The sequence below is a fragment of the Aphelocoma coerulescens genome, chromosome 11 (genome assembly GCF_041296385.1).
Source record: "Aphelocoma coerulescens isolate FSJ_1873_10779 chromosome 11, UR_Acoe_1.0, whole genome shotgun sequence".
NCBI classification, from domain to species: Eukaryota; Metazoa; Chordata; class Aves; order Passeriformes; family Corvidae; genus Aphelocoma; species Aphelocoma coerulescens.
The window spans coordinates 19,654,402-19,668,020 of NC_091025.1; the positions used below are offsets into that span (position 1 = coordinate 19,654,402).

The following is a 13,619-nucleotide window of genomic DNA, read 5'->3' on the forward strand; positions in this document are numbered from 1 at the left end:
ACTCCTTCAAACACCCTTGCCAGGCTGCTTTGAACTTCTTGAACCCACTGGACGGTATCTACAGGAGTGGGAATAGGCTGGACAGTTATACTGCTGCCAGAAAGGAAAACTCCAACCTCCTGCATTTGCTTATGGGCTGCAACACAAGACCTTCAAGCCAGGAGAGGACTTCAAACATTACAGGGCTCAACTTATCAGTATAAACACAAGACAACAATCTAACTAAAGGGAGCATATAAAGCCCCGTTCCTGCCAGAGCTGATGAGAACCAGGTTGAGGATGAAAAATAATAGGAAGGGTCAGGGCCTCCCCTTGTAAGAAGAGTTGTTGAAGTAGAGTGCTCATAAAAGCAGGGTTTACTTCTTAAAGAAACTCTCTGTTAAAGAAAAGGACACAGGATTTTCCTGATTCATCTTGTTCCAGAACTTTATCACATGTAAATCTTCAGTCTGTGTATAACATTTTGTACAGTGGAAAAAAGTCAGTATAAAAATACTGCTCTCTCATTCTTTATCCACATTATGAGAAAAGCACAGTTTATTATAACAGGAAATAATATTTTATTATAAAATCTGCATGTAAACAAGTAACCAATTAATTGAATAACAGTTAATGGAAGTGCAAATTAACTTCATAAAATGATATCTGTTCTGTATTTAAATATATATATAATTTGTTTTCTCCCATTCTACTGTGGTTCTACCCCCCCTCCCCACATTTAAATTTAAAAAGATTTATCATTGCTTGCTTTATACTAAAAGGAGTGTACGAGCCTGCGTACAAGTTTAAGTTTTGCTCTGCAAACGAGACAAGTCTGTGGTGATAGTTATCATCCTTTCTTATCTTTGCATCTCTGGTATCCACAAGACAAGAAGATATAGAACATATGTACACAGTGGGCATGTCAAGCCTCATATTTCAAGTCAGTTCATCTACTTGCACACATTGAAACTAAAACCATGAAGCACTGTAGTGTAACTTCCAGACTTGCTTGAGCACCTTAAGGCATTAACGAGAGACTCAAAGGAAAAGTCATTGCTGTTATCACCACGAGGATCATCTACACACTTCTCTGAACAGTCAGGTGCTTCTTCATCCCATGTGCAACACCTGGCCTTGCTGAAAGCTCCTATAGCACAGATAAGTCATGGCAAGACTTCGATTTTGCTTTGAAAGCCATCTTCTTATTGTTCTTTGCCACAATTCTGCCAAGGAATCGCTTGGCCTTTTTGCTGATGCTCTCTCTCCTCTTGGTGTTGGCCATCCTGCGGGCATTGTCCTCTTTGCTGTCCTTGCGCAGCCGGATCTGCCGCACGATCCCTTCAAACAGGTCCTTCACGTTGTGGTGCAGAGCAGCTGAGGTCTCGATGAACTTGCAGTCAAACACAACAGCACAGGCCCGGCCCTCTGCATGGAAAGACAAAAAGGAAGGTGAGTGGAGATGGACGTTTTCTCTTCATATCTACTGGCAGAAAAACAAAACAAAAATTGGCTTTAAGTAAGGAGAGCGGCTTCAATGCCATGAAACAGCTTTACTGCAAAATAGGAAAACCCAAATTTGTTCTCACGGTTTCACTCCCTTACTCTTCTTGGTTTTGTTGTGGTATGGTCAGAAATCTCATCTGATCAACGGAATGAACACATGGCAGCAAAGTCCTTCAGCCAGGCTGTCCCTGTACCATTTAAAAGCTAAAGCTGATTTAGGAGAGGCCCTTGGAAGCACGCTTGCTGTTTGATATGGAACAGTGTGAGGTACAGGAATAAATGGGGTTTATTCTGGAAGCTGTTGAGCAATTCTGCACCTCTGTCTTGCTGTAACAAGTGAATTTTCCACACCAACAGAAATGGACTTGATACAGGCCACAAGGTCAAGTCATTGAACACATTGGTAGAGGTCACAAGGTTGTGCACCACTGGATCTGACCAGGGCTTTTGAAATACACAATGTTCAGTGTTCTGGACATAAGCATTTAACCCTGAAACATTGCTGCAGCATGAAGTTCCACAGTCAGCTGTGGTAAATAATGGCAGAGTTGTAAACCTGAGGAAAGTATGGATGTCAGAACAGGTCAGTCCTGCCCTGCTCCAGCCTGAAAAAAAAGTAATATTCTCCTGATGAACTCCAGGAAATTTTCTGTGCAGGAGTTTAACACTGGGAGCATAGCAAACCAGATAGGGAGAGATGGTTCATCATCAAGGCACCAATATTTCAGAGTATTTTTTCCAGTGGTGAACAAAAAAAAAAAAAAAAATCTACCCCAAAACAAAACCCAACCAAACAAAAAGCCTCACAAAATGTTTAAACAAGCAGAATCAATACTGTGGTGTTAGCAGTGGTTCCTGTGCTCTAGGTACCTAAATGGCAGCTGGAACTGACTGAAAGGATTCTCACTGATCACAACTGGAGAAGATACACAAAAAGACTTTTGAGTAGTGTGAGCCTGGTCCCACCAGCTCGACTCAAAGTCACCTCCAGAAGAAAGGGTTGCACAGGCTGTGTGGGATCCCCTTTCCTATGGCTGCCTGGGCTCTGTGACGTGGCACTGTGTAGCTTAAAAGAGCACAGCTCAGACTGTCACATCCTGAGCCTAGCAAGTGCTGCTGCACATGTACCATGCAAATAAAGGCCAGCTTTAATCGTCCTACACGAAGCCCTGTGCTAAAGCTGCAGCTGTGATGCATTTTTCTCTCCCACTGCAGCTCAGAGCTCTGTGCAGCCACACATCTTCCCCCACCACCATCTCCAGGGTTTTCTGTGGTACCAAGTCCTTCAGCATGAACCAGCTGGCTCCATTTCCCCAGTGTACCTCAAATCATACACTTTTCTACATCAGACCCAGACTGTTCCTATTGGCCATGATCCTGCATAGCCTTTGCTACAACTTTAGGCAGCACTTGCAAAATTCATAGTGTCTCTTACCATCAACTGAGACTTCCCGGGACCTGACCAGGTCACTTTTATTTCCCACAAGGATAATAGGAATGTCTTCTGTCTGCCTTGCTCTTCTCAGCTGGATTCTTAGCTCAGAAGCCTTTTCAAAACTAACTTTGTCTGTCACTGAGTATACAATAATATAGGCATCTCCCATTTTCATGCAGTGGTTCTGGAGCCATTGGCTGTCATCCTGAAACAACAGACAAGAAATAGATTTATTGTGCTGAAAAATCTATTCCACACTGGGTAATGATTTATTACTGTAAGCACGTTAAAGATACTTTTCTTAGCTTTTTTTATAAAAAGTCAGTAAAAGTAAGCCAACCTCCCCAAAATTTCAAAGATTCTGTTATTTAAAATACAAAACAAAAGAAACCTCTCGTTTCCAGAAAGAATATCAAGTCTGCACTGATCAGATTGACAATCTCTAATTTTACAGTAATTCCCTTGGCTGCTCATGTAAGATGCTGATTATTCAAAGCGTTAAGAGAGTCTCACTCAGCACTATGCAGGGTTTTAGACTGCCTGCCTAGCTACAAGAAATTAATTGCAGAGAGAACAAAAGGCAGTACGAATTCTAATTTTTTTATGTCACCTGTCTGATTGAAGAAATAGGCATAGTTGTTCCATTTCTACTTTTTTTTTTTTAAGAGAACTACAGACCAAGCCATAAAGCAAAAGCATAAGGAAAAAGCTGTAAGTACCTGCTCCCATATATCAAACACCACGAGAGACGCTTCTTCTCCATCAACTATAATTGATCTGTCGTATGTATTGCCTACGGAAAATTAAGAAATAAAAAAAGTTCAGAAAAAGAAGTTACTGTCCTCCATCCCTGCCGGTGGCCTGGGAGGGGGTGGCCGTAGGGGAGGCTCCGAGGCGGGCACCTCCGAGCCCCGCTGTGCCCCGCGCCCTCACCGGCCTCTTCCGCGTCCGCGCAGTCCTCCACGCCGCCGAAGATGCGCGCCAGGCTGGTCTTGCCGACGCCGTGCTCGCCCAGCAGGATCACCTTGTAGAGGCTGCCGTCGGAGTCGCTGCCCGAGGAGGTGACGGAGTCGGAGGAGTCGGAGGCCCAGCTCTGGCGGTGCGCGCCGCCGGGGCTGTACGAGGTGCAGCGCACCAAGCCCGACAGCTCGTCGGGCGGCAGCGGCCGCAGGTCGCGCTCATCCACGGGCATGCTGCGGCGGTGCAGGTGCTGCTGCGCCGCGAACGGCGTGCTGCCGCGCCGCTTGTCGCCGCGGTTCAGAGTCATCGGGCTGCGGGCAGAGCACGGCTGTCAGCACGGGCTGCGGGCAGAGCACGGGCCGCGGGCACAGCGGGGCCGTCAGCACCCGCTGCCCCGCACAGCCCCCGCCCCCGCCCCGCAGAGCCGCCCCGGAGCCGCGCTTACCTCGGAGCGCTGCGCGGAGCGAGGGCCGCAGTGAGGGCTCAGTGAGGGATTCCCCGATCGCCGCCGCGGGAGCTTCCCGAGCGCTGCTGCCGCCACCGCTCCCCGCGCCGCTTTTTATGTCCCGGCAGAGGCGCGGGGCCCTCCCCGCCGTGACGCGCGGCGGGCGCTCCGCCAGCGCATCCGCCGGCAGCGCCTCCGCCCCCGCGGGCTCCGCGGCGCTGCGCGGGGGCGGCAGCGGCGCGGGGAGCCCGGGAGGAGGCGGGAGCCCCCCGGGGGTGGGGGGAGGCACGATCCGCTCCGCTCCGCTCCGCTGTCAGCGCGGGAGTCCCGCCCGTCGGCGCGGCTCGGCCGGCAGCGAGCGCCGGGGGGCGGCGAGGGCTGGCCCCGGAGCGCGGCTGTGGAAACAGTGGGGCTGGCGGGCTCGGCCCCACCGCCCGGCGCTGCCCTCTCGATGCCCCCGGTGCAATGCCCGCAGTATTTGCTCTGTGTGTCGCTTGTTTCCCCTCCCAGCCCGCGTGAGAGCGCATGGAGCGCGCAGGGAGCTTCCCTCGGCTCTGTCACGGCGCGGGAGCTGGGGTGGGAGCGTGTACAGCAGTGTTAGGGACAATATTTGCACTCTGCGTTCCTTGTGCTTGCTTTCCGCAGCGCTCGGAGGGGGTTCCGAGCAGCGCCCGTGCCGGGGGTCACACGCACACACGGGCGCGCCGCTGCCCCCACGTGCGGGGTGAACGGTTTGGGAGGCCAACATCAAACACAAGGGTCAAATTCTCCTCTTGCTTTCACCTGAGCAGCAAAGCGAGGCAGTGAAAGTCTTATCTCATCAGCGGCACGGTCATTCCCATGTGATCGGGTGAAGAAAGAACTCACCAGATAACTATACTTGTCTCCTGAATGGCTCACCCAGCGCCGTGTATACAGTTTGTTGTTTACCTAGCAACCGAAACATGTTAGACATTGTACAGCCAAAATAGCCCTGGCCCCTGCTCCCGAAAGATTACAGCCCGAGCAGAGCGGGAAAATCCCTGTGACTGGACAGGGACAGTTGCCATGAAACTCGTGTCAGTTCAAGAGGTTTCCAAATCAGCGGCAGAAACAAGGTTAAAGAAGGCAAGAGATAGGGAGGTGATGGAAACGGAGGGAATAAAGTGAGGGAAAGAAAAAAATTTGTGGGATTGGGCTAAGTGAGTGAATATTCTGTTATTTTCAGGAGCCAATTGTAATTCTCCAGTCCATTCTTTTGCAGTGGTTTTGGGCTCTTCACACTGATAAACTGCAGTTGGGGGTGTTAACGTGGTAGTTAAAGATCACCAAGCGCTTGCAGCAAGTTCTCCCTGCCTGTCTCACAAAACAGCAACCGAAATAGCCTTGTCAGTTTAAATAGTCAGAGTTTGGTGGCAAAACATGTGTGTTTCAGCTGATTGAACTGAGTTAGAAACCTCTGGTGGCATTTGGAATCATATATTACATCAATTATGGTTAGTATTGGAGGTACGCTGTGGGTACTTGGATAAACTGCAATCTGCCAAACCACCTTGATCATTCTGAGTTCATAGACAATTTATTACATAAATACACTTCTAGATATGGTCGGTCTTCAGTTGACTTTTTTAAACTTTGGATTTTTCTGCTTAAAATTGTCAACTGAAACTATTCTCAGGGAGTCTTCAAGTCTTTTGCACCACTTTGTTGCATGCCTTTAGTGTGTGTCAGGGTCACACTTCAGACATTGACATATGAAGTGGGGGTATTTTTAATTCTTTTCTGTGTGAAAAAAGGGAAATCTGAGAAGCAACAGAACCAAAGAGACAGTGCCACTTCTGTGCCACATAGAGCACTATTTGACTGGAAACACACTAAAAATGGGAATTTCATTGACAGGACTTAAAGACACTGTATTTTATTCCAAGCCTTTTGCTGATGAGAATTATGAATATTTTAATGTTGTAAATGTGACATAGACCCCTTGCTAGCCAAAAACTATCAGGAAAGGCATATGTAAAAGTGATGAATAAAAACTTTGAGAGAACAGTGTTTCAGCAGGAAAAGGAACTGAAAATAAAATTATACCCAGTAGAAATCATACAGAAAATTCAGTATTCCGTGGCAAATACTGGGGTATTTTGCCAGCACCCAGGTACAAGTAATGAATCAATGGTCATAAAATACCACCATGGTTACAGGATGCTGCTCAGGATGTGGCACTGGGTGCCTTGACTGTCTCTTAATGGAAAGTGAATCGGCCTTGGATTGTGTCCCCGGGGCTCCACTCGTTCCTGGAGGGATGAGCAGCGCCGTGCCAAGGCTGTTCCTGCTCCCCTCTGCCTGCGGGGATCACAGGGGTCACGGAGCTGGGTCGTCTCCTTTGATCTTAATAGGTCCAGCTATTTTGTGAAGCTGGAAGGAATTAGCTGATAATTCAGGTTAATCACTTGAGAAACGTAACACATCTCTTCACATAGCATGTAATTCACTTTGCTGGTAGTTATTGCTGGTTTTTTCCTATTTGCTGGTAATTATTGCTATATCTTTGTGTATACATTACTATGGCACCCACTGATTTCAGTGGGGTGCATATGAGTCCACAGGCTTCAACTGGTGATCTTTCCATTTCTTTGAAGGAGTTTAGGATCATCTCTTTCTCACCTGCCCTCCATTTCCACTTCTGTGTGACCATGCTTCTAAAAGATACATTAACTGTAATTTATTTCTGTTTAAAAGAGATTTTCATGCCTTGCTTTTCTACTCTTATTTTCTATTGTTCTAGCTTCTAAAAAGGGATTACCTTTTTTTTTTTCAGTTTAATTTCCTCTTTGTGTGTTTTTCATTTTCCTCATTTCATTTACTTTCCACTTAAGGTGCCTTTGCATTTCACTGTTGTAGTACATCCAGTTTCTTCTTTTCTGTTATCTCATTCCTGTTTTATTCTTCCTCTGTCTCTTTTCCCAGTCACATTTCCTCAAGCTTTTGAGAAATGCCAGTGTTCATTTCTAGTGGACTTTCTTGGCCTGAGTACATTTCATCATCTGGAAAATGTAAAACATGCAGTTTGATCCTGGTTTTCCAGTTTTGTATTCCTGGGGCAGCAGAGCCAAAGGGCTTCCCTTATTCTGTACTAGGTGCAAAGTGCATTTCATGGCCTAAATGACGAGCACAGACTTCACAGGGGGTGCAGTGCTAAACTAAGTCAAACTAAACAAAACTAAGCATGTAATACCTAACACCTAACCCCCTCCCCTTTGAATTTTCAGGTTAAAAAGGAAAATTTGGGGGGGTTGCATTAACTCTTTGTGATTCTTCCTCATCAGTGTTCATTCAAGGTCAAATGCCATACTAGAAATAGAATTTATATTTTTTACATCAAATTAATATTATTTCCAGTTTGAGGGGTTGCTGCTGCCTTACATCAGAACAGTTTCACAACCGATTAGGAATAATAGGAATATTTTGAACAGTCCAAAGGCTGGATGAGCAGCAGCGAGGTTTGGGAGTCAGCACTGTTCTCAGTGTGGCTCTGCACTGAAGTCGGGGGTTCTCTCCTCCTTATTTTTCAACTCATCTGCACTGCTCAAGTCTAATTAATCAGCCATTATGTGGGTGAAGTTATTTCTATACAAACGGTGGAGATATCCACAGAGGTCTGTTCTTGCCAAATTATATGAGGCATTACTCCTGCAGAAGCAGGAGCCTGGCTACCTCCCAAATACCTGGACTGAGAAAGAAAGAGCAGCATTTATTATTATTTTTATTACAGAACTGACACACTCAGGCCACTGGGAGAAGAGACAGAGGCAGCAGTATGAAATATGTTGGGGTTTTAAACCTAAGCAAGAGAGATAAAGGGAAATGAAAAACAACTTTTTTTCCTTATCCTACAAAAAGTAGGATATAGTACAAATATAGTGTCAAGTTTTCCTCACCATCACCCTTAAAATCACAGATTAGTGTGAACTGAACACCCCTGGGCTGACTGGTTTGATTTGTATCAGACCTTTCCTCGTGAGGCATATTGCATTCCATTGTCTTGCTGTTAATACATGGGGTAAAAGCAGGGGACTCTTTGAACTGTACAACAACCAGCAGTGGTGGAGCTCTCAGCCCTGCAGGAGCTCCTTTGTGGGAAGGTGACAAATGTCACATCCACACTGACCCTGCCTTTGGGTGTTGCCAAGGGAAGGCAACACACCCCTCCAGCCAAGGGGCCATGCTTTCCCTCATACTTACTCTTGGATTTAATGGCAGGTAATATTCTTGATTGAGCAGTGGTAGCCATGAATTTGGGCTGAAACAATAATGTGAGAAATATGAGCTCTGGAGTCAATAGAAATCAATACAGCTTAGAAATCTCACACAGAGGGCCAAGGGAGAAATGCAAGCAAAACCCAACTAAAACCATTGTTATAGCTACAAAATGAATCAGCCTTTCATGGCCACTGTGCTTCCTTTCAGCTCCAGACCAGAAATTCCAAAGACCACTGCAAAAGAATGCATTTTCAGGTAGAGACTGATAAAATAGGTACATTTCAAGTCCATGGCTCATAACGTAAAGCGAAGGCCTGTCTTTCTGAAACTCTTGCAAAGGAGTGCAAAAAATAACTTGAGACAAGAATAGCTGGAAATGTGGTTCATCTTTCAGCTGCTCTGAATTTCTCACTGCTTTGAGTAAGCTACAAAGCTTCCAGTACCAGATAAGCTCGTGACCAACGGAACCAGGTGAATCACTGCCCCGAAAAGGAGGAGTTGCACAAGAGGCAGATCCAATTTCATTGTGCCTGTGGAGTTCCTCAGCTTCTTTTTCACAGACTGTTAGTAAAATACTAATATATATATTGGGGTACACTTGGGGAAAACATTCTGTCTTAGTTTAACTTCAAATTTCCACTTCATTTCAGTTTTTCAGTTGTGAGTTTCCTCCTCACTGGGACGGCAACTGCTCGTGCTGCCCTGGCTATGGGAGGCAGAGCTTGGGTGCTTGGATCCCCCTTGGAGTCCCAGCACTTACTGTATGTGGTCAGCTGTTTGCCCCTATTGCATTTCAAGTTTGGAGTAAAAGCAGAACATGACCTAAGATACTTCCATAATTATTTTCTTTAATCACCCCTAATTCCTCTTTTTCAGAAGTAAATCTGTCATAGCCAATGTGTGTGACATACATCATCCCTCCACGACTGGAATGCTAAATATCCTGTTACAGTTCCTGCAGGATCTATTCTCCTTAGTGGGGATTTCAGAACTCCTTTAAGAGAAATATCTGGAATTCAGAGACCATGAAAAGGTTTCTGAATTTACAGACAGTTGGTTTAAGGAGTGGGCAAAGTAAGTGGCTTTCAGTCTTACTAAGAATTACGTAGTGCTAAGGAAGCAAACTGAGAATGTAAGATTTATTGTTTACCAGCAATAGCTCTTGGCGAGAGGAATGAGTCTATTTACAATAATGAATTAAAGGAGCCATCCTGGGTCAGACTCAACTTACAGCCAGTTTCCAGCAGCTGTCAGTAGCAGATATCTAAGGAAGAGTGCACAATAAGAACATGATAAACACAATTAAAACTCCACACACACAACCACCAGAGGCTCTAGATGAAGGATTTTTCTGCATATTTTTCTAACTGTTTTTTTTAGCATACAAAGATTTTCAATGCCCTGTTAAGACCCCCATTTGCTGTATGGTGAAGCAGAAAATAAGATTTCACTCATGTTTTCAACACACATGCAGTGGTTTTACAGCTTTCTGCAGTAGTTTTCTCTTGTGGCTTAGGAACCTGGAGTTCCTCACTCTGTGTATAAACAGGAACCCTTACTTGCCCTTCTCTATCTGTACTAATACATCTTTTTAGACATGAGGGGACAGAAAGTACACAGATTGGAAACATGGATTATTCAAACTGCATGTTCCCATGGACTTTCACTGTGGATAATGAGGCTTTCTGCTTTCTTTGTTAATCCCAAGAATTCCTAGCATCTGTTTACGAGTAACATTTTTGCAGACCTGCTTCTATTTTATTGAGGAACTAAGCATTTACTAGGCAGGAAATAGGGCAGAAAACAGCCTAAAGAGACCCTTGCTAACCCACAAGCTCATTTCTCCATACACCTGCAGGACAGAGTCTTCAAAAGTTGTGTGTTAACAGCTCTGAATACCTGGATAGAGTTGTCATATTGTAGGTGTTTCCATGAAAATGACAGGTGAAGAAGGAAGTGTCTCCCTGGATTGAAAACCCACAATAGAAGCAGCCCTGTGATCCTCAGAGGAAACACCCAACAGGCTTCCAGCATTCAGAGCCACATCGATGCCTTGCTGAGGGAAGGACACAGGACAGAAACACAACTTTAAATGTTTATGGCAATATAAAGTGAAACTTCAGCTGTGCTGCCCTCTTCTGTGTAGCAGATAAGAAAAAAAGGACAAGGAATATTTAATGTGTCTTTTCTTACACAGATGCCTTCTGTCCTGTGTCCAAATGTGCATTTGCAATGCTGAGAATCACTGCACATTACGTGAGGCTCCTGGTGGGGACAGAATCAAACATATCTGCCCTTCTGCTTTAGATGACAAAGTCTGTGCCTGTCTCCCTTGTGGGGAAACTCCATTTTCCTTATCTTTCAATAAATGAAGGGACAAAACCCTTGAAGAAGGGACAAAACCCCACAATCATAGGGGAGACTTAAGAGTTTGAATTGGAAAAGCTTTGTACTTCTTTATAAGCTAGTGCAGAATTTATGGTGTCTTTTTCCTCTGCTGAGTGGAATCACCCATGTAAAGCGTGTGGGAATTTGGATGTGAGGGATATTATCATCTCTTCCAGGAAAAACTGAGAATTTGTCCAGTTGGAACGAGCTCAGTTTGGCAAATGCCATATTTGCACCGCAGCAGTAAAAGGCATCTCTCCCTCTCTTGAATGTCACATTTCCTGCTTTGCCTCTGCTGCTATACAAGACATTCTGGTGAAAACCTTCAAAATTCTTATTGTAGAAGTATACTAGAATGAAAAGAATTCTCTCTTTTTTTTTTTTTCATTTTAATTGTCAAAATTCTTTCTGATTCTATTCTTGAGAAATTATGTAATTATTACAATCATAATATGCCTCATTTTCTACCACCTTCTGTCAAAAAAATATAAAATGGTCAGTATTTATGCTCATTATTAAATACAGAGAGCAAGCACAAGCCTAGATTGAGGTAAGAGAATGGTATGAAATGTATATCTTATCTAAAGGGATTTATAGGCAGTAGACTTGAAAAATGCTATTTTGTGAAAGCAAATGCAGATCTTAATTTGAAAGCCAGCCCTAACTAGAAAAATCTGAATCAAAACTCCAGTGCTAAAAGTCTGTCAGTCCTAAAGGCAAAACTGCAAAATCACGATGCATATCAAGGACATCCTACACCCAAACCAGTTACTGTGAAGCAGGTAAGAAATAACTTTATTTCCCTGTTCGTCTTCCCACAGGCAAATTCCCCACATCGAGTGAACAGCAGCATACTGGAGTCTTCAGTGAGGCTGTCACCTCACCTCACCTCACTTCACTCGGGCATCCTGAGCTGCCAATCACGTTGGGAAAGTGACAGGGAGTTATTGCTCAGCTCTCAATCTCTGCATGTCTCATGCATGAGGAGTTTCCAGTCAGAGGTATTTTTGACAGGCACATTACAATGTAAACCTTTGGGCTTTAGGCACTTCCTTTTCCAAGTCATCAAAGCTACTTATATTCAGTGAAAGACTCAGTGATCATCCCATTCTCTGGTGCTAATGGAATTCAGCCCATTGGTTGCTTTTCATGGCATTTTTCCATGTCACAGTTTTGGAAATGAGATCAGAATCAGGCCTCGGCATTCTTTTCCCTTCTCTACACTTACTCACAGCAGCAATTAACATGAACCAGGCAAATATTTCCTTGGCATCAGACTCTCACAAGAAAAACACTCTCACAAGAAAAACATCAAGTCTGTGTCAGTCACTCACTGCCTGCTCATGCACCCTGGGCTGTGGGGTGAAATGGTCTTTATTCAACTATTAATGTCATAAAAGAATATGACAAATACAGTAAATTGCTTTGCTGCAAAGCCTTTCTTTCACACACACCCCTTTCTTTCATATCTTTACAAGGGTTATAAATTTGCATCACTCCTCTCTACAAGCACACCAGCTCCACCAGAATCATTCAAATGAATCTACAGCCTTCTAGGGTAACAGCAGCATGTAGCTAGGCAACGAAAAAGAATATAGTATTTTACAGGAAGAAGGATTTTTCTAGATGATCTCATACAGATGCAGTGCTTTTTTGCCATATAAGAAGAAAATGGTTCATTGGAGAAATGAGTCTGTCATCCTGGCACCATCAAGTCGTGTTGATGCATAGGATTCCCTTGATGAGATGTGACAGAAAATAACAATGTATTCTATATTGTTCCTATCTATTTCTCTGTATCTATTACATATTTGTGAGGTTTTTTACAAAGACTAAAACCACAAACGATTTTTGGCAGACTTCATTAACCATCACCCAGATTAAAATTGAATGCTTCAATAATTACCAAGTCGGCCGAAATAAATTGTATCTTAGTTCAGCTGAAACTGTGTCAGCCTTAAAAAAAAAAAAAAATGAATGGACAGGACAACCTGTTGTAAGAACAGTCCATCTCTACATGTAGGGACGGAGCTGCTGTGGATGGTGTACACCGATTTTTTGCTCGTGAAGGGATTTGGTCAAGTGCATATCAGAAAAACCGAGAGGATCCAGGCAGCAGGACCATGCCTCGGAGCCCGGGATGAGGACGGTGAAGCCGGCAAACAGGGGCCGGCAGAGGTCGGTGCCCGGGCAGTGTCTGTGCCCCGGGCGGTGCCGTGCCCGGCAGGAGCCCCGAGCGCCGGCTCGCACCCGCTGCGCGTCCCCGGGGCTGTGCGGCCGCTCCCGGCCGAGAGCGCAGCTCCATCTGCCGGGGCCGCCCCGCCCCGGCCCGCGGGGACCCCGGCCCGGCTTCCGACCCATCCCCGTTCCCATTTCCCCCCCGTTCCCTGTTCTCCGGCTCGCCGGGTGTGTCTGTTCGTGCCGTCACACACCGGACCCGCAGCGCTGCCGAGCGGTGTTTCCCAGGCGGGGCTGGCCCGGGCCGTGCTCGGCGCTGGCAGAGCTGCGGGAAGCGGGGAAAAATCCCATCCCGGAGCTTCCCGAGGTGTCCTGGCCGTGCCAGCTCGGGCTCAGTGCGCGGCGCTCCTGCGGCGAGAGGTTTTCCTGGCCCAGAGCTGACTGCGGCTGCTCAGGGACATTACATCACAGCCTTGGCAGCTCTCGTGT

The 13,619-nt window shown here is 45.6% G+C and overlaps 1 protein-coding gene across 1 annotated transcript; it reads right to left on the reverse strand.

Moving 5' to 3' along the window:
* Window positions 1-408: 408 nt before the first annotated feature.
* Window positions 409-4,421, reverse strand: RRAD (RRAD, Ras related glycolysis inhibitor and calcium channel regulator). The gene is made up of 5 exons (XM_069026977.1): window positions 4,326-4,421; window positions 3,854-4,191; window positions 3,640-3,713; window positions 2,921-3,125; window positions 409-1,407 (listed from the first exon to the last, which is right to left on the reverse strand). Exons 2-5 carry the CDS (start codon window positions 4,185-4,187, stop codon window positions 1,130-1,132), a joined length of 891 nt encoding a protein of 296 aa, XP_068883078.1. The 5' UTR covers window positions 4,188-4,191; window positions 4,326-4,421; the 3' UTR covers window positions 409-1,129.
* Window positions 4,422-13,619: the final 9,198 nt, after the last annotated feature.